This window comes from Sinocyclocheilus grahami, unplaced genomic scaffold (assembly GCF_001515645.1).
Source record: "Sinocyclocheilus grahami isolate Dianchi unplaced genomic scaffold, SAMN03320097.WGS_v1.1 scaffold74.1, whole genome shotgun sequence".
In the NCBI taxonomy this organism is placed as follows: domain Eukaryota; kingdom Metazoa; phylum Chordata; class Actinopteri; order Cypriniformes; family Cyprinidae; genus Sinocyclocheilus; species Sinocyclocheilus grahami.
In genome coordinates, this window is record NW_015505253.1 from 2,451,603 (window position 1) to 2,473,535 (window position 21,933).

Genomic DNA, 21,933 nt, shown 5'->3' on the forward strand with positions numbered 1-21,933 from the left:
ACAGCATCATGGATCTTTTGGTGCTGTTTCAAAGAGTCCAGCCGTGGAAAACTCTTTCCACACAAAGAGCATTTATGGGGCCTCTCATTCATATGAAGTGTCAGGTGTTTTTTTAGATTTGCTGATGAGGTAAAATTTTTCCCACACTGATCACACTTAAATGCTTTTTCTCCAGAGTGATGACGCATGTGATAAGTGAGTCCTGATGATTGTATGAAGCTCTTCCCACACTGATGGCACGTGTGCGGTTTCTCTCCAGTGTGAATTCTTTCATGTGTCACAAGGTGGGCTTTTCCTTTGAAACTCAGTCCACACTGAGAGCAGGTGAACGGCCTTTCTGTAGTGTGAGTTTTCTGATGCTTTCGCAGATATTCAGATGTAATGAAAGTCTTTCCGCATTCAACACAAGCATGATTTTTGACAGAAGAATGGACGGGTAGATTAGATTAGATTAGATTGAACCCCCAAAATAAAGTCAAAACAAAAGGTTGCAAGTCTTACAGTAAAAGTACATATAAGTCTAAATATTTTTCAGTCAGTGTTATTTGCAGTGTTATCTTAGTATCTGCGTTTTTTATTAATATAAATATAAAATGGTTCGTTTTTAATAATTTTTATTTCAGTTCCATGTTAAACTACATAAAATAAAAAGTAGAAATGTTACCTTTGCAAATAAAAATAAATGTTTTTTTTCCCAGTTTATTTTAAGTTTGAAAATGTTTTTAATTGGCTTTAATTTTAGTTAACATTAATAACCCTAATTTCAGTACATCAAAATGATTACATATTGGGGAAAAATTGTGTGTTTTAAGGTGAATAACCTTAAGTGAATAACACATGTAGTTATGCTTCTTGACTCATTATATTAGGTTGCAATTTACATGAATCACGTAAATGATACTTTCAAATCAAAACAGCAACATTTTACCAAAAAAGAGTTTTCCTTACTTTGGCCATTTAACATTTATATTGTAAAACAGTTGTCAAATATGAAATGTTTGGCTTCTTACATCACAATGGATTTCACAATTGGCTGAACAATAAACCCTGTTTTCTTTGATGTGATGCATCTCAAACATTTTGACATTGACGAGTGCTGTTCAACATTAAAAACTGTTACAACATACAGAATGGTGCATAATGAAGTGCAACAGAGCTGCATCAAGAATATCAAATATTGAGGTGGACAATTTGACCAAATCTGTTTATTGGAGGGGACGTGCCCCCCTTATTTTATGGTGGTTACAGCCCTGATGTTTATTGAAACATACTTAAAACAGCATACTGTTATTATTGTAAATTCTCCATTCGATTAACAAAGTCGCTCAATCCCACAGTTGCCTGAGCCACGGGCAGCATGACATGTGTGTGTGTGTGTGTGTGTTTGTGTGAGAGAGTGTGTGTCCAGAGAGTTTGCTGAACTCTGTCATGTCTCATCTCCGGTAATCTTTGTAGAATTAAGTTCAGCTCAGTCCATTAGTGCAGCCTAATGGAAGCATCTGAGAGTTTAGAGTCACTTGGAAAACTGCAGTTATTACAACAGGGTTTAAATCGGGAGATAATATGTCAATTAGTAATTATAGACCCATTAGTATTTTACCCGCAGTTTCAAAAATTACAGAAAAATGGATCTCCGAAACAAATAATATTACATTTAAAAAACACATCATTTTCATTGCATCCTATGCAGTTCGGTTTTCGAAAGTACCATTCAACAGAAACCGCAAATTGTCTTCTTTTGGAAAATATTAAAGCAAAATTAGATAAAGGTGGTGTGGTGGGAGCTGTTTTTCTGGATTTAAGGAAAGCATTTGACACAGTAAATCATGAGATTTTAATTAAAAAGCTGTTAAATTATAAATTTCTCAATAAGAGTAATTAAATGGATAAAATCATATTTAACGGATAGACAACAGTGTGTTCGAGTAGATAATAAAATCTCACAATCACTTATTAATTCAGTTGGTGTACCTCAAGGATCAATATTAGGTCCTCTGTTATTCAGTTTGTATATTAATGATTTGCCTGATGTTTGTGCACCTGCTGTAAATTGCCAGATGTATGCTGATGATACAATTATATATTTGCATGCTAAAACTAAAAAGGCAATCAGTATTTTCTTATAGAGCAGTACATACTTGGAATACTATACCCATAGAATTAAGAAATATTACATCTCTTGCTCCTTTTTCTGAATCGGTAAAAGGGTGGTTATTGGATAATCAAATATGTCTTTATAAATTGAAGTAGTGTTTTTTTTTATTTTTTATTATTGTATTCTGTTTTTTGTAATATGTTTGTTTCTGCTTTGTGTATTTGTGAATTATGGTTCTTACCATCAACCTGCCAGGGACTGCAGATGAAAATTAGCCTGAATGACTAAATCTGGCACATTTACATAGTAGACTTGTTTACTCATGTTAATTAATGTGTATTGTCCCTTTTAAATAAAATAAAAACAAACAACAAACAAACAAACTTAATCAGGCATCTTCACATTATGTGATCAGAGAGGCATGATTTTGGGCGTTACTGACACTACCATCCAGGGCCGTTTCTAGCCAATTTGACGCCCTAGGCGAAATCTAAAATTTTCAGACACCAGTTGCTTGTCACATTCAAATTGGTTGTCATAGTAACTACACTAATTTGTGGAGATTCAGTGCATTGAGTTCCACAAATCTGAATGCATTATTTGTAAATTGACTGTTAATATAAACATTGTGCACAATTTAGTATCTGTAATATCATTGTGTTGCCACTAGATGCCTGTATAGCCCTATGTAACAATCCCTAGTGGCTAAGACATTGCACATAATTTACACATAAATCACACATCAATTAATTTTATTACATTTTGATTGGGATACTATATACTATACTACTTCATATTATTTAGTATGTATATGTTCTTAAAGATCAAAAAATGCCTTTGACATCTCATAGACAGTCTTTTTTTAATTAAACAACATAAATCATTGTACAACGTAAGACTTATTGGCTGCTGTAAGCTGCCAGCTCATTTTTAAATGGTTGGTCATAAAATGCACTGATTTATGATTCAACTTCAGACTGCAATATGGGCTCGGCAATGTGTATCTGCCTCAATTATAGTCTTTCTTTACCGCACATGCATGTCATTTGAACATGAATTTTCTCCACAAGTGCCTACAGGGTCTTGAGGATTTGAAAAACTGCTGCATCTAAAGACAGATCGACTAAAGAACAATCCAGAAAGTTGCTGGTTGTAGTCCTAACATTGTTGTGTGATGCTTACAACAACCTGTCTCCTTAAATAGACACTGAAGTAAATTTGGCTTGCATTCTTTACTTCTTTCATTTTTGATATGGAAAGAAAAGTCCAGTCAGCCTGATCAAGCACAGTGTAAAGGGTGACATTCATAGCAGTGTGAATTGATTGGCAGTATTCTGAGAACCGTGCCTTTGTGAACATTACAGAGGATGTAATCTTGTGTTTAGAAATGCAGAAGTATTTCAAAACAGATTTGCTTTTTAATTAAATCGAAGATCACATCTCTCTCTCTTTCTCTTAGTGAATAAGCACAAGCCATGGATCGAGAGCTCATACCACGGCATCATCACAGAAAACACAGATGCGGTTCTGTTGGATCCTCCTTTAGTGGCTCTGGACAAAGACGCTCCAGTTCCGTATGCTGGTAAGAAAGCAAGAAATGAGCACTTTTATAGGCTACTGGGTTTGTAGTACAGCGCTGCCCACACGTCTTTCCTGAGGCCGTCTCAGCTGATGAGTGTGTGTGTGTGTGTGTGTGTGTGTGCATGTCTGTGTACTCCATCTGTTCTTTCTGATTATTAGATGCTTTATGCTTTTCCAGATCCCCTGCTGGTTCCCCTGCCAGATCACGCTGCCAATGTATCAGATACTCCAGCTGAACTGTATTTCTCTGATACACTTAAACTGAGTCACTGCTTAAGAACACACACATATGCACACACACATGGCCAGCATTGCCTATCTATCTATCTATCCATCCATCCATCCATCCATCCATCGCCTGTTGTTCTATCTATCTATCTATCTATCTATCTATCTATCTATCTATCTATCTATCTATCTATCGCCTGTTGTTCTATCCATCCATCTATCCATTCCATTCATCCATCATCCCCTGTTGCTCCATCCATCCTTCCATCACAGGTTGTTCTATCCATCTATCATCACCTGTTGTTCTATCCATCCATCCATCACCTGTTGCTCCATCCATCCATCCATCACCTGTTGCTCCATCCATCCATCACCTGTTGTTCTATCTATCCATCCATCCATCACCTGTTGTTCTATCTATCCATCCATCCATCACCTGTTGTTCTATCTATCCATCCATCCAGCGCCTGTTGTTCTATCCATCCATCTATCCATTCATCCATCTATCCATCACCTGTTGTTCTATCTATCTATCCATACATAGCCTGTTGTTCTATCCATCCATCTATCCATTCCATTCCATTCATCCATCCATCCATCACCTGTTGCTCCATCCATCCTTCCATCACATGTTGTTCTATCCATCCATCATCACCTGTTGTTCTATCCATCCATCCATCCATCACCTGTTGTTCTATCTATCCATCTATCCATTCCATTCATCCATCCATCCATCACCTGTTGCTCCGTCCATCCATCACCTGTTGTTCTATCCAATCATCCATCCATCCATCCATCACCTGTTGTTCTATCCATCCATCATTACCTGTTGCTCCATACATCCATCCATCACCTGTTGTTCTATCCATCCATCATCACCTGTTGTTCTATCCATCCATCCATCACCTGTTGTTCTATCCATCCATCATCACCTGTTGTTCTATCCATCCATCAACACCTGTTGTTCTATCCATCCATCCATTGTAAAACCATCATTCAGTTTGTCTTGATAAACTTTGCTTCAAAGTTAAAAATACAGTCATATATGACTTTCTTTGAATTGTATTGCATTCCATTAGATTCTGAATGTCAATTCTGGTTCTATCCATCCATCCATCACCTGTTGTTCTATCCATCCATCATCACCTGTTGTTCTATCCATCCATCACCACCTGTTGTTCTATCCATCCATCCATTGTAAAACCATCATTCAGTTTGTCTTGATAAACTTTGCTTCAAAGTTAAAAATACAGTCATATATGACTTTCTTTGAATTGTATTGCATTCCATTAGATTCTGAATGTCAATTCTGCATCCTGTTTTCTGCCTCACTTCAATTGAAAATGCGTCTCAGTTCAGTTCTGAATGGCGAACAACCCTGCAGTTCCAATCATCTTGGAATTATAAAGCGTCTCAAAGCAATTTAACAAGATACAGGTGGAATTCATTTTAAAATAACAATTAGCATAGTTCAAAAAGGAAGTCTTTCTTTTTACCCTCCCTCCCTCTTTTTACCCTATTCTTTCGTTTTTCCATCTCTGATGATTCAGTGCCACTGGCGGTTTTAATTTTCTCTCCATAAAATACTATCAGATTTAACAATCTCTTCTCTTTCTTATTCCTCCTAAATAAATGAGTTCTTTGGGGAGTGTTAGTGGAGTTTTTACTGACAGAATTCTAGTCAGACAGCTGCTGCTGAAAGAGACCCAACCCTTCAGAAAGACACTGAGATCCCTAATATCTAAAACACACACACACACTTCTGAATTTCTGTTTTTTTTCTCCTAAAATGTAATCAAAATGAAGCCATGACATGTATCTATGTACGAATATTCTATACTTTACATACCACTCTTGGTGCATTCCAATATTACAGAAAATAATAGCACAAAATATCACCCAACACTATTGCACTGTTCTTTCAATAAACTTCCACTTTGATCTACATTAGTTTGCGTGTAAGTTTCTGCAGACATACAGCCCTAGAGCCCAAATGAAGCTGTGCTTCACTGTGATTCTGTGAAAGCATCATGAGTGCTTTTGCATGGGAAAATGACCTTGCATTGGGGTTTCAGAACATTTCTAGACACCAAAATAATATTAATAAGAAAACGCACACATTTTACCAGTGAAGTGACATCTGTGCATCTCCACTGTTCGGAAGCACCGTTATCACCACAGCAGAACTGATACTGAAGCTCAGATGTGGTTTTAGAAAATGCCACCTGTTCACATCTTCCCCAACATATTCTTTCATGTGATTTATTGCTACATGTGACCTTTACACAAACATCCCTGACTGTATTCTGACAAGAAAATTAATTAACTAGTGTACATAATACATTCCCTTGAGAGGAACGGAAAAGGGAGAAAGAAAGAAAGTATAAAGGAGTTCTAGGTTATATCTCATAAAAATACAGAGCAAGAGTGTATTATTCTTCATATTAAACCACCAAAAACAAGCTAAATAATTCTGTTGTTACAGGGACAAAAATATATATTAATATATTTATGTTACATATATTACATTTTTACATAAAAATAAAAAATTAAGTAAAAGAAATTACATTTTCTCAAATCACGCATCATTGGCACCTGTGGAAAAAAAATACATTAATTAATTAATTAATTAATTAATTAATTAATTAATTCATTCATTCATTCATTCATTCATTCATTCATTCATTTATTTATTTATGCATTTAGCAGACGCTTTTATCCAAAGCGACTTACAGTGCATTCAGGCTATACATTTTTTACCAGTATGTAAAATTACATACATTCAGTATGCATTCATACAGTACATTCATACATGGTGACTCTTCATATATACTTGTAATATTTTAAAACAAATGATATTTTGTAATATATATCTAGAAATAATAAATTTTAATATTTGTTATTATTCATAAATAACTGTATAATATTTGTTCAGTTTTATTATTATGTATAATTTATTAATAATTTATACTTATTTATAAATAATTTATTATTTATAAATCCTTTTAAATAAATAACATTTTTGAATTCACCCATCACTGAAAATACATTAATACAGGGTAACTTATTATGCATATATATTTATAATATTTATAAAGAAATCATACTTAATATTGTATATTTTAAAATATTATAATTTAATATTACTTTATAATTATTTATAAATAATTAAAACACATAGATATAGACAGACGGATAGACGGATAGATAGATAGATAGAATGATAGGTAGATGGATAGATGGATAGATAGATAGGCAGATGGATAGACAGATGGATAGATAGACAGATGGATAGATAGATAGATAGATAGATAGACAGACAGATGGATAGATAGATAGATAGACAGATAGATAGATAGATAGACATCACTGAAAATACATTAATACAGGGTAACTTATTATGCATATATATTTATAATATTTATAAAGAAATCATACTTAATATTGTATATTTTAAAATATTATAATTTAATATTACTTTATAATTATTTATAAATAATTAAAACACATAGATATAGACAGACGGATAGACGGATAGATAGATAGATAGAATGATAGATAGATGGATAGATGGATAGATAGATAGGCAGATGGATAGACAGATGGATAGATAGACAGATGGACAGATAGATAGATAGATAGATAGATAGATAGATAGATAGATAGATAGATAGATAGATAGATAGATAGATAGATAGATAGATAGATAGATAGATAGATAGATAGATAGATAGATAGATAGATAGATAGGTTTATAGCACTTCAACTTCACTTCTTCAGACCAAACCAAATCAAGAAAATATTCTCCGTGCATGCAGAAACACACATCTGATTGAATTAGGTTTTTGTTTGACACTCAAACTGTCTTCAATGTGTGTTACAGGTAATATACCTATAAAATGTAATTAAATATAAAGTGTGATTAATGGTTCTCCAGCAACCACCGATGAAGTGTAATTAATTAAAAGGGTGTAATTTATGCTGAAGTGAGGTTGAGTTTGTTAAGAGGGATATTGCTGGCAGGTTACAAAACAACATGCTGAATAATTGACGGGTGTAATGCTCCAGTGATTTGAGCAGAACTCTGTAACAGAGCAGCGTATAGAGAGCTGAGTGGATGAAAATAGCCAGAGGTTCTTAAAGTCAAAGGTTGCTATGAATGCAAGATCAAATGCAAGATTCATCATGTAGTTGCTAAGCAATGCTTTGATAGGTTTTCATCATAAATGCTTTAAAGAACTTTACATTAAAATAAATGAGAGTGTAGACAGTATAAACCAAAGGTACAGCCAGTTATAGTTATAAAAGAGGATAAATACAGTTATTCTGAAGGAAGTTTCAGAAGGAACACATAGATGGAAGTTATGTAGTCCTTCTGAAATGTGTCTTAACCACTTTAAGACTCCAGGATCTGAAAATAACATTTATTTAGTGCCAATGAGAGTAAAAATGCTGTAGATGAAAGATAGACTATTTGTCAGTGGGGACAATGTTTTTAGCAAAACATTCTCATTGTCATAGGTTGAAAAAATATGTATTTTTTTATTTAAATATATTATAAAATTAGATATGAAATAAAATTATATTATTTTTATATTATTATAACATTATAATATGACATTTTTATATCAAATATATATATATATATATATATATATATATATATATACATATATATATATATATATATAATTTTAAAATGAAAAAATTACCATTTGCCAGTTGGTGGGCACAAAGGGGACTTTATGTTTTTGTGATAGGTGAAATATGCAATGAAAAATAGCTAAGAAAATCCCATTGTTGTGAAAAATCAATATATTTTATTTTAAAATATTATACAATTATATATTATAATATATTCATATATGAAGTAAAATAATATAAAAATAATTTATATTTTATTATAATTTACATTATGGTATTTTTATATATCAAATATAACAATATATTAATATATTATTTAAAATGAAAAATAGACCGTTTGCCAGTAGGTGAGCACAAAGGGGACTTTTATTTTTTTGTTATCGAAAAAAAATCTTTGTCATAGGTTGAAAATTCTTTATGTTTAATTAAAAAATATTATATAATTATGTATTATAATGTATTTATATACGAAATATAATAATATTTTTTTATAATAATTTTATTATGTTTATATAACATTATTTTTATATGAAAAAGTTATATATATTATTTTCTGTGACAGTTGTTTTGTCTGTCAGATGAAGAACTAGAATTGGAGGAAACCTCACATGTTGTTTTGTTTCAAATGAAAAGCGACTAGAGACTGAAGGGGAATAAGTGACTGAATTGAAAGAAAGCTTGAGTGACAGAAGAAGGAGGCACTTGAGTGATAAAAGACAGCGTTCAGTAATGTGTGTGCGGTGAGGGGTCACTGCGAGTGCAGACATATACGACTCCCTCAAGGCCTATAAGACACTCCGTCTCTATGATGGACAGTAACAGAGAGTATAAATCACAGCTGCCTACGGCGGCCTGTAAACACTGATCAAACACATGGCGGGAAATGAGACACGCTATAGTGTATGGCCGTGTCCAAATAACATACAGAGGTTTCAGTGTCAGTGTGCAATGTCTGCGTAACCTCATATATTCATTTGGTCAGTTTTTGTAGACAGACACAGACGTGTCCTTTGCCAGTAATGTTATTCTACAATCCTGTGAATGCAATTCAGTCAAAGGAAGTGGTTTAATTACATTTATTAATTTTTCCATTAAAAAATACTGATTGTAGTCCTTTAATGCTTGTTTGGCTATTTCAAAAGCTCATTTAAACTATACCATTAGATGTGATGTTTACGTTCCCTATCTGAAATCTCATTATAGGTGGCTTTAAATTTAATAAAGCTTTATTATCTTTGATAAGGCTCACGCAAAAACATGCATGACATTTAAAAACATACCTACATGAAAACAACAAATAGACACAAAAAAATCATCTAGTCTGCTAATAGCATTTAGAATTTTTTTTTTTTAACAGACTGTTTTTAACCATAAAAAAGCATTGCCTAACTGGGAAGCAAAGCAGTTGTTGCATGCGGACACAGCTTTGGAGATTATTTCAACTGCTATTGATTGTTTTAAAGGTGTATGCACCAAACTTATGCCTTGAAAATGAAACAAAGCTCCAAATGTAAATGGGTCACAGGTAGGGTTTTGACGGTGAGGAAATTTAACCTTTAAATTTAACAGAACCATAAAAAAGCATTGCCTAACTGGGAAGCAAAGCAGTTGTTGCATGCGGACACAGCTTTGGAGATTATTTCAACTGCTATTGATTGTTTTAAAGGTGTATGCACCAAACTTATGCCTTGAAAATGAAACAAAGCTCCAAATGTAAATGGGTCACAGGTAGGGTTTTGACGGTGAGGAAATTTAACCTTTAAATTTAACAGGTGGGTTAATCGACGTGTGACAACACCGGTAATACCGGTGTCACCGCAGGGGCGGGGCGTTCCCTATTTTCCTCGCTTTCCTTCGCTTTTAAATAGCTTGTAAAAGCGGCATGCCCATTTTACTTTCACTTTCAAATAGTGGCAATTCGGAGTAAAGCAATTGTTCGTATTTAGTTCGTTTGAATTTTCCCTCTTTTCCTTGCTTTCTTTTGCTTTTACATAGCTTAAAAGCATTTTACTTTCACTTTTGAATTAGCGGCAGTTCGGCATCAATTGCTTGAATGCAACAACAAAATACAAAACAATGTGGAAATAAGAAACAAATCACCTTAGATAAACGGCAAAAGTCAGCAGGCTTTTCAAAATCCCAAAATATTGCCATATTGCCAAATTTGCATCTCGTTTCGAAACTAAATCATCCGCGATCGTTTTGTTTGTCTCACCTCACTCTTCTTGTCAGTCAGCTGGACTCATGCACTCTCCTCACTGGAGAAATGAAATCTGATCTGTGATGTGACTGCCGTTCGGCACGCTGCATTGAGCAGCCACGTTCAGTTTTTAATTGTAGTGTCTGTTCTTTTACTGAACTAAATAATTTTTATTACTATAAAAAATCAAAACGACGGTGGGGGTCGGTGCTGCGGTGCTGTGACAGTTGTTTTGTCTGTCAGATGAAGAACTAGAATTGGAGGAAACCTCACATGTTGTTTTGTTTCAAATGAAAAGCGACTAGAGACTGAAGGGGAATAAGTGACTGAATTGAAAGAAAGCTTGAGTGACAGAAGAAGGAGGCACTTGAGTGATAAAAGACAGCGTTCAGTAATGTGTGTGCGGTGAGGGGTCACTGCGAGTGCAGACGTATACGACTCCCTCAAGGCCTATAAGACACTCCGTCTCTATGATGGACAGTAACAGAGAGTATAAATCACAGCTGCCTACGGCGGCCTGTAAACACTGATCAAACACATGGCGGGAAATGAGACACGCTATAGTGTATGGCCGTGTCCAAATAACATACAGAGGTTTCAGTGTCAGTGTGCAATGTCTGCGTAACCTCATATATTCATTTGGTCAGTTTTTGTAGACAGACACAGACGTGTCCTTTGCCAGTAATGTTATTCTACAATCCTGTGAATGCAATTCAGTCAAAGGAAGTGGTTTAATTACATTTATTAATTTTTCCATTAAAAAATACTGATTGTAGTCCTTTAATGCTTGTTTGGCTATTTCAAAAGCTCATTTAAACTATACCATTAGATGTGATGTTTACGTTCCCTATCTGAAATCTCATTATAGGTGGCTTTAAATTTAATAAAGCTTTATTATCTTTGATAAGGCTCACGCAAAAACATGCATGACATTTAAAAACATACCTACATGAAAACAACAAATAGACACAAAAAAATCATCTAGTCTGCTAATAGCATTTAGAATTTTTTTTTTTTAACAGACTGTTTTTAACCATAAAAAAGCATTGCCTAACTGGGAAGCAAAGCAGTTGTTGCATGCGGACACAGCTTTGGAGATTATTTCAACTGCTATTGATTGTTTTAAAGGTGTATGCACCAAACTTATGCCTTGAAAATGAAACAAAGCTCCAAATGTAAATGGGTCACAGGTAGGGTTTTGACGGTGAGGAAATTTAACCTTTAAATTTAACACGTCGATTAACCGGTGGGTTAATCGACGTGTGACAACACCGGTAATACCGGTGTCACCGCAGGGGCGGGGCGTTCCCTATTTTCCTCGCTTTCCTTCGCTTTTAAATAGCTTGTAAAAGCGGCATGCCCATTTTACTTTCACTTTCAAATAGTGGCAATTCGGAGTAAAGCAATTGTTCGTATTTAGTTCGTTTGAATTTTCCCTCTTTTCCTTGCTTTCTTTTGCTTTTACATAGCTTAAAAGCATTTTACTTTCACTTTTGAATTAGCGGCAGTTCGGCATCAATTGCTTGAATGCAACAACAAAATACAACGTCAAACTCACTTTAGCGTATATATAAAACATAGAACTTTTATTAACAAAACAAATAAGAATACACCATGCTATAGGGCAAGCTATGCCTAATATAAAATAACAAATAACTTACATAAAGTTTAACAGGTATACAAAACTGGAAATAAGTAAACATGTATAATATATAACCAAATAAATAAGAAATGTTTATTAGCAAAACGAATGTCAAATAAAATAAATAAATGACCGTTTAAATAAAGTAAAAATCAGCAAACAATGTGGAACCAATTAAATAAGAAACAAATCACCTTAGATAAACGGCAAAAGTCAGCAGGCTTTTCAAAATCCCAAAATATTGCCAAACAGGCATTTTTGCATCTCGTTTCGAAACTAAATCATCCGCGATCGTTTTGTTTGTCTCACCTCACTCTTCTTGTCAGTCAGCTGGACTCATGCACTCTCCTCACTGGAGAAATGAAATCTGATCTGTGATGTGACTGCCGTTCGGCACGCTGCATTGAGCAGCCGCGTTCAGTTTTTAATTGTAGTATCTGTTCTTTTACTGAACTAATTGATTTTTATTACTATAAAAAAAATCAAAATGACGGTGGGGGTCGGTGACGGTGGGCAAGTGACATAACCGGTGTTGTGGCTTATATCACCGTCAACACCGTCTATCGCGGTGACTCGCCTAGTCACAGGTCAGTATTGACTAAAAAAAGATAAATGCAGGTAATAAGAAGCAACTAAAGCTAATAATCATGCATAGCTAAGTAAATAGTAATTTGTTGTTGATCTCAAAGGTCACATGTCCCATCAAACTCATCATTCACTTAGTAGAAGCCAGTTAAATTAAATTAAATTAAATTACAGATGGCAACATATAAAATGAAATGCTCTTAACCTCGATAAAAAATTAAGAAAACATCAAAAGTTTAAAAAACACAAATTAGTTGAATTTTTTGTTGCATTAGATGCAAAAAATACATTAATTAAATTTTTTTGGAGAATTATTGATTGCCGAAAGCATCACCAGATGTTTAGAAACCAAAGCTGACCATTTTTACAAGTATATATAAAATACAACATATTAAAAAATATACAACTTTAAACATATAAAACTTTAAAATTAGATTTTTATACTTATATATTACATGATATTTGTATTGTATAAAAATACATAAAAATAGAGTCTTTTCTAAAGTGAAAATGGTTGAGAGACACTGGTTTAAAGAATATCCTGATGGTAATGCATTGGGAGAAGAAGTGAGAGAAGAAACAGATTGTCTGAGGAAGACTGGAGGAGAAGATATGGGCTGGAATTCTATTGTTCAAGGGGTTTTTCTCTCACTCTGAGCTTTGTGTTCAGCTGACAGCTTATTGGAAATACTGGAGAGCATGTCAATCACAGACATACAGTGTGTGTGTGTGTGTGTGTGTGTGTGTGTGTGTGTGTGTGTGAATCCCTTTAGTGATCCAGCCTTCAATTCATACACTCCATACTGATTTTTCATACCTTCCTAACGAACGCTGTCACGTTCGTCTCTACAGCCATATTTATGACTATAGAGCATAGCATGAATATATTATACATATCACAGATACTGAGCATCACAGGTCTGTTTATGTCCAAACTTTAGTGATCCAGCCTTCAATTCATACACTCCATACTGATTTTTCATACCTTCCATATTTATGACTATAGAGCATAGCATGAATATATTATACATATCACAGATACTGAGCATCACAGGTCTGTTTATGTCCAAACTACACATCCTCTAAACGTTTGTGCACAAACTATTGTGTGTTACTGCACAGCTCTCAGGAAAACATCATTCATATCCCTCATATCACTCCACGGTCTCTTTAGTCACTCATAATTTAAAAAAAAATCTACTTAAATTAATATTTCATACCCATTTACTAATTCATTTCTAAAGATAATGTGCATTTTTCCATCAATATTGCAAAATATACCCCTCAGGATGATAAAGCTTGCGATATATAGTAAAAACGTCCATCACTTACATTTAGATTCATGCATTTAGTAGACGCTTTTATCCAAAGTGACTTTCAAAAGAGGAAGCTATTTATTCCTGATGCACAAAATTGACAATTGACAAAATTGACATTTATAAAAACTATTAAAAAAAATTTGCAAAAACAAAATGCAAGAACACATGCTGTGTGAACGCCCCCTTGCTATATCAGTGTCAGTGAATTTTGATAAAAGCAAAGCTGAAAAAACAAACAAAAAACCCACACATACTTCTGAATGCTTTCTTTTTTTTAATGCATGAACGCACTATTATTCAGTTTTAGTCTTATGCATTCGCGCATGCACAAAGATAGCCAATGAAAGATTGTGAAATATTATTCAACAAAGGGATGGCTGCTTTTTGCTCCATCTCTCTGGCTTTTTCTCTCTCTGTTGTTTTGTATATGTGGGTTTATTCTGAAGATCAAAGAGAGGAGAGATGGAGAATACTCTTATCTGTGCCGGACAGCAGCACTGTTTTACACAACACACACACACACACAATCATTTTAATAACTAGATTTCACCAAAAGTGAGGATGTTTGCTCATCAGTATTGTGGGCAGCTGCTAGCATCTTGCTGCCCATTTACTATGGTGTTCCATGGTTGCTAAGCTGTTGTAGGTGGTTGCTAGGTGGTTTCTTACTAGCCAAGATGACCTCAATATGAGGTTTGGTGATGATGTCAGCTTGACTAACATTATAAGTCAACTTCAAATAAATATTTTACATTACATTTAGTTATTTAACAGACGCTTTTATCCAAAGCGACTTACAAATGAGGACAACAGAAGCAATCAAATCCAACAAAAGATAATCAATATGTAAGTGCTGTACAAGCCTCGATCCTTCAGAAATCATTCTAATATGCTGATTTGCTACTTAATTATTATTAGGTCTCATGTATTAAGAATCTTATGTTCTTATTATTATCAATGCTGAAAACAGTTTTTGCTGCTTAAGAATTTTTTAGAAACCATTATGCATTTTTAGGATTCTTTGTTGAATGTTAAAAATAACTACATTTATTTGAAACAGAAATATTTTGTAATATTATAAAACATCTTGTAATATTATAAATGTAATGCATCCTTGCTGAATAAAAAGTTTTTTTTTTTTTTTTTATGTTTCCGCAAAAAATGTTAGGTAGCAAAAATTGTTTTCAACATTGATAATAATATGCTTCTTTGAGCAGCAAATCAGCATATTAGAATGATTTCCGAAGGATCATGTGACACTGAAGACTGGAGTAATGATGCTGAAAATTCTTAACATATACATTTTAACATATAATTACAGTAAAAACAGTTACTTTAAATTGTAATAATATTTCACAATATTACTGTTTTTACTGTTTTTTTTATCAAATAAATGCAGCTTTGGGACAGAAAGAGAGAGAGAGAGAGAGATAAAAGATGCGTGTATGTGCATTTCTCTTTTTAGAGTGAGTTTACTTAAAAAACTGCGATTTTATCCTCTAGTTGCTGGAAAATATAATGTAGCAATTCAGTATTTAAACTGTTATTAATAAAAGTCATGGGGCAGCGTTGACAAGTTTATTTTCTCCTGAATGTGTGAGCTGAGCGATCTCCGATGTGTGTGTGTGTGTGTGTGTGTGTGTGTGTGTGTATCAGTAAGCAGCACATTACTTGAAGGAGTAGGTGGAGGGGAAGGGGAAGGGGTATAAAATAGAATTGGGATCGGGCCTTAATCTGTGGTCTTCTCTCTCTGTACTGTAGGTGAAATCTGTGGCTTTCACGTGCAGGGGCTCAGCGCTCCGTTCGAGGCTGTGGTTCTGAACCGCACGTCAGGAGAGGGCCGTCTGCGGGCGCGTGGACCGATCGACTGCGAGCGACAGAGAGAGTTCACCTTCATCATTCAAGCTCACGACTGTGGCACGGGACCGGAGGGACACGCAGAGAGGAGATCACACAAGTCAGTGTGTGTTTGAATAAATGCATGTTCTCCACCTCAGTCGGATTCATGTTTGTGACGTTTTGAACTGGAAGGAACACGGTGAACTATTTTTAAAATGATTCATCCGTGCTTGACTCACCTCTCTTGAGTTATTCACAGTTTCTTCTTTGAAGATTTTTATTTTCCTACTTTTAGAGGTTCCCTGTTTCTTGTGTCCTTAAAGTCACGCAGCTGCTAGTTGAAACTTTTTAAATAAAAAAGTTTGGCGTCTGTAATTTATATCTTTTGAGTAAGTCTCTTATGCTCACCGGCTGCATTTATTTGACTAAAAAATACAGTAAAAATAGTAATATTGTGAAACATTATTATAAATTCATAATAATGTTTAATGTTATTTGAATATATTTTAAAATGTAATTTATTTCTGTGATGCAGACCTGAATTTTCAGCATCATTACTCCAGTCTTCAGTGTCACATGATCCTTCAGAAATCATTCTAATATGCTGATATTCTGATTATTATCAATGTTGAAAACAGTTGCGCTGCTTAATATTTTTGTGGAAACCATGATACAATACTATAAAAAATTAATAGTTTTATTTAGCAAGGATGCATTAAATTGCTCAAAAGTGACAGTAAAGCATTTGTAATATTCCCCCCAAAAAATTCAAATAAATAATGATGTTTGAAAATATGAAGCAAAAACTGATTTCAAAAAGGATAATAAGACAACCATTATTAATAAATGAGTACCAATAATAACTGATAATAAATGAGCAAATCAGCATATCCGAGTGATTTCTGAAGGATCACGTGACACCGAAGAGTGGCGTAATGATGCTGAAAATTCAGCTTTGCATCACAGGGATAAATATATATTTTTAAATATATTAAAATAGAAAACAGTTATTTTAAATAGTAAAAATATTTCACAATTTTCCTGTATGGTGAGCATAAGAAACGTCTTCTTACATTAGTGTATATACAGTATTTCGTGTTTTTTTTTATCTCAGTACTGACTATTAGAAGCAGGTGTCTGACCTTCAGGCATTAAAAGCTTTTAAGAGCTCTTGCTAATGAACGCTGCACCTGTTTACCTGCAGACTGAAAGCTGCAAACAAACCCAGAGCCAAAGACGCTTCTCTTTACCTGCAGATCTCCACATAAAGACACTTTAACAGAGCTAATGCAGTGAGCTAGACTGAAGTCCTTTGAAACAAAATGACTTAAAGACATTTGTGAATGAGTGAGATACAAATGTGGTTAGTGATGAAACCGTGGCAAAAAAGAGAAAAGAGAAAGTGGGACCTTCCTCATTACTCTGTATCTCTTTAATCCATACAGGATTACTGTATCCGGCTTTGACAGCTCGGATCTATGATACTACACACACACACACACACACACATGCATGGATAAAGGATTAAAGTGAGACTCTAAAGGGCAGTAAAGCTGCAAAATCACACTGCTTTACTAGAGATTTCATGCCTAATGCATATATAAATGTGTTTGCATATGTTCTGGTTTTTAACATTATAACACAGATTAGCAGGGGTGTTTGAAATCCTCTCATTTGTCAGACGAGCTGTTGCCCTTTGCAAAGTATTACTCACGTTTCATGCTGTCTTTGACATTAATGATGCAATCTTGTTATTTTGGTATATTTTCAGCTCACAAAAGTGTGTCAAGACTGGCCATGAGGATACCTGGAGGCACTTTTTTTTCTTTCAGACCTTTTTTATATATATATTTCTCTCCCTGAAGACTTTATAATGACCTGCAGGAGAGAGAAATCACAAACGAGATCTCTTTAGTATGTTCGCTGCTTCTCCTGGACAGTGATGGAGAACGAACGGAAACTTTTGAAGCATTTTATTCTGGGAAAAAGACTCCTCTAAAGCAGTTCCTCTAAACACTAATTAGTTCAGATCTGGACCACTAATAATTTCTCATAGATTATTATAATTATAGACGCAAAAAACACAAGACCTGCAGCACAGGCGACTGCATTGGCAAATGCAAAGTCTGATTTAAATAGCATTTAGTCAAAATGACATGATTAAAAATCATCTCCTCTGGTCAGTTCTTTTAAAACACATGTTCATGATGGATTTGTTTCTTACAAGCATGCAGCTTCTCTGTTCATAAGAGGGTTATTGATGGACTGGAGTGGTGTGGATTATTGTGATGTTTTTATCAGCTGTTTGGACTCTCATTCTGACTGCACCCATTCACTGCTTTGGTCATCAAATGATGTAATGCTAAATTTCTCCAAATCTGTTCCAATGAAAAAACAAACTCATCTTCATCTTAGATGACCTGAGGGCGAGTAACTTTTCCCCATGAAGTCTCCTGGACAATGAAAAAGCAATAAAAAACCTCTCTTTCTTTCTCAGGGCTGTGGTGCATGTGCAGGTGGGAGATGTGAACGAGTTTTCCCCCGTGTTCGGTCAGTTGGAGTATCACGGCTCGGTGACAGAGGGCAAAGTGTATGACAGTATTCTGCAGGTGCAGGCATCAGACCAGGACTGCTCTCCACAATACAGCCAGATCTGCAACTACCAGATCACCTCTCAGGACACAGCCTTCGCTATAGACCGCAACGGTTAGTGCACAAACATACAAGGAAGACATGCTAACAGCACTATTCTGTCTGTATTTAAATGTGTGTTTGTGTGCAGGTCACATCAGGAACACAGAGAGCCTGAGCTTTGATAAGAAGTCACATTATAAAATCCGTGTGACGGCGTTCGACTGTGGTCAGAAGAGAGCGGCGCAGGACGCTGTCGTACACATCCACGTCAAGCCCATCTGCAAGCCTGGATGGCAGGGTGAGATCTGGAAATGTTTTAGTCTCGGACACATTTTGCGTGTGAAAATGGACAGGCTTCAGTGGTTCACCAGAGAGCAAAGTCATATTTACAAGTTACCAATTTGTGCACTTTCGAGGAAGCTAATGCACTAAATTCTTCAGTGTTTTCTGTGCACTCTCGTGAAAAAAGGTACAACGCTGTTAGTGGGCCAAAAGCTAAAGGTGCCTTATTTACTCATAAATGGTACATTTTAGTACTTTTAAAACATAATTGTACCTTTTTGTAAAATTGTACAGTTTTGTACCTTTTTTATGAGACTGTACAGCTGGACTGTTGTGAAGTTATTTTAATATGAGTTTTAAATAATTATCAGTGTTGTGTTGGTTTAGTTTATTTTTATACTATTATAGTATTTATTAATATATTTATTAGATACTTATTTTTATTATTTATTTCGTTTTTATTTATTTATTGTTTTATTATTTACTTATTTTATTCATAAATTATTAATTATTGTTTATTTTTTTATTTTCATATCGTTTTAGTCATTTTAGTAATGTAGCTTTTGTCACTTAATTTATATTTAATTTTAATTCCAGTAATTTAGTATTTCAGATAAAATTTATTTCAGTTAGCTACCAATGCAACATTTGTCATTTTCATGTATGTTCAATTTCCATGTAATAATTCTATTTTATTTGATTTCATCTTTAATTTATTTATAATAAACCTGGCCTGGCATTGTATAGTATGAATATTGTTGGCTCTTTGACATAAAAGTGTCAAAAAGGTGCTTTGGTTAAAATTGTATAAATGCAAATGTAATTTTGAATAGTTTTACTTTTACTTAACAATACCAACACTCTATTCATTCTATTATTATTTAAACTATTTCAGATAAATCTGCTCCTAAATTTGCATAGTTTAATAATAAACTTAATTCAGATTCAAATCTGTGAATCATCTGAATAAACAGATTCTCTGAAATGAATCAGACTTCCAAGCATTGCTGGATTACTAAAATGAGGAGAGTTAAGAAAGCGCCTCAGCTTGTAAGACTGTTTGCTCCATACAACGCAACATAAAAACTAGGACTTTTATTTAGTTACTCCCCAACACTAGTGTGCATGTTCTCTTGTTTCATTGATATAATGAATCAACATAATAAAACCTAGGTCAGTGTGGGAATTAGATGCATGTTCAATACTAAAATGCACAAAAAGGAGTAAACAATCAAAATACAGTTCTGGTGCAGTAATTCCAGACATTTCCTATGATCTGTGCATGACAGCTTCTCTGTCTAAAACCAGATTCAGCTGAGTGAGTTACACACACACACACACACACACACACACACATACGGGCCAGTTCTGTGCTCCCCAACACTAGTGTGCATGTTCTCTTGTTTCATTGATATAATGAATCAACATAATAAAACCTAGGTCAGTGTGGGAATTAGATGCATGTTCAATACTAAAATGCACAAAAAGGAGTAAACAATCAAAATACAGTTCTGGTACAGTAATTCCAGACATTTCCTATGATCTGTGCATGACAGCTTCTCTGTCTAAAACCAGATTCAGCTGAGTGAGTTACACACACACACACACACACACACACATACGGGCCAGTTCTGTGCTTTGAATTTCCTGTCACTTTCTGTCCATCTCTTTCTTTTCCCTTGAAGCTATTTTTGTTTGCTTTTAAACTCAATATAGTATTGACCCCCCTCCCGTCTCTCTGCATCTCTGTTTTTCCTGTAGGTTTGTGCTTTTTTCTTGCTTTTGATTGCCGCGGGAGGCTTGCATCAGAATTAACACACACACACACACACACACACACACACACACTTTCATATGATAGCCAGCATGATGCATTATGCGGTTCTTTGAAGGCTCTTGGTATCAGTTTTACTAGCTAAAGACGTGACGCATCTAAAGCAGAGTTGCTCAACTGGTTGCAAAAAAAAGGTCTGTTATGATTGCAGACAGAAAGGAAAAACAAAATAAAATAAAATAACATGCAACATGTAAATGGGAAAAGAAAATTCTTCCCCATTTATTATTTTGTTGATGTTGATATGCAGCCAATCAAACTTTATTTTAGCACAAATGTCCTCATCTTTGTAAACTGCATTTAAATAAAGTAATTGCTATTCTTTTCACTTTTTAGGTGAATTAAACTGGAAAAAAAGGTAACAACTGGTTTTATTCAAATAAAAAATATATATTATTTAGCATCACTGAATTAGCCTAAATACATTCATTTATACAAAAACTTTTCTTTTAAAGGGGTAATATGATGTTGCCAAAAAGAACATTATTTGTGTATTTGGTGTAATGAAATGTGTTTATGCGGTTTAAGGTTAAAAAAACACAATGTACATTATTGTTTCTCCTCTATGCCCCGCCTTTCTGAAACGCGTTGATTTTTACAAAACTCATCGGTCTGAAAAGCGAGGTGTGCTGTGATTAGCCAGCTATCTAGTGCGTTGTGATTGGCCGAATACCTCAAGCGTGTGACGGAAATGTTACGCCCCTTACCATACTGTGATGGCGTCTCCTGGCACGACCAGACAAAACCAATAAAACCCATTATAAACGAGGCATTTGTTGCATCCAGTGGGGACATAATTACGGATTATAATGACTTATACTGTCTTTTTACGCGTTGCGTTGCATCACGCCGTGTAAACATAAAACCATGTCTGCATTTGTGATCGGAGAAATGACAAACAACAAGCGCTACTCTACACTGCTCAAAACTCGCATTTGAATCATCAGTGGCAAATCCTTTAAATAAAAAACATACTTACAGTCTGTGAGTCAGAACAGCCGGCATTGTAGTCTACTCTACCAGGATCAGGAAACAGTCCTCCATAAAATG

At 34.6% G+C, this 21,933-nt stretch overlaps 1 protein-coding gene across 1 annotated transcript in view; it reads left to right on the forward strand.

Annotated features, from left to right (window-relative positions):
* Positions 1-233: 233 nt before the first annotated feature.
* LOC107585786 (calsyntenin-2-like) overlaps positions 234-21,933 on the forward strand; it is a 52,065-nt gene continuing 30,365 nt past the window's right edge. Inside the window, exons 1-5 of the mRNA XM_016272934.1 lie at positions 234-324; positions 3,555-3,677; positions 16,056-16,251; positions 18,631-18,839; positions 18,916-19,065. Of these exons, the coding sequence (XP_016128420.1) occupies positions 234-324; positions 3,555-3,677; positions 16,056-16,251; positions 18,631-18,839; positions 18,916-19,065 (769 nt within the window). The remainder of the gene's footprint in view (positions 325-3,554; positions 3,678-16,055; positions 16,252-18,630; positions 18,840-18,915; positions 19,066-21,933) is intronic.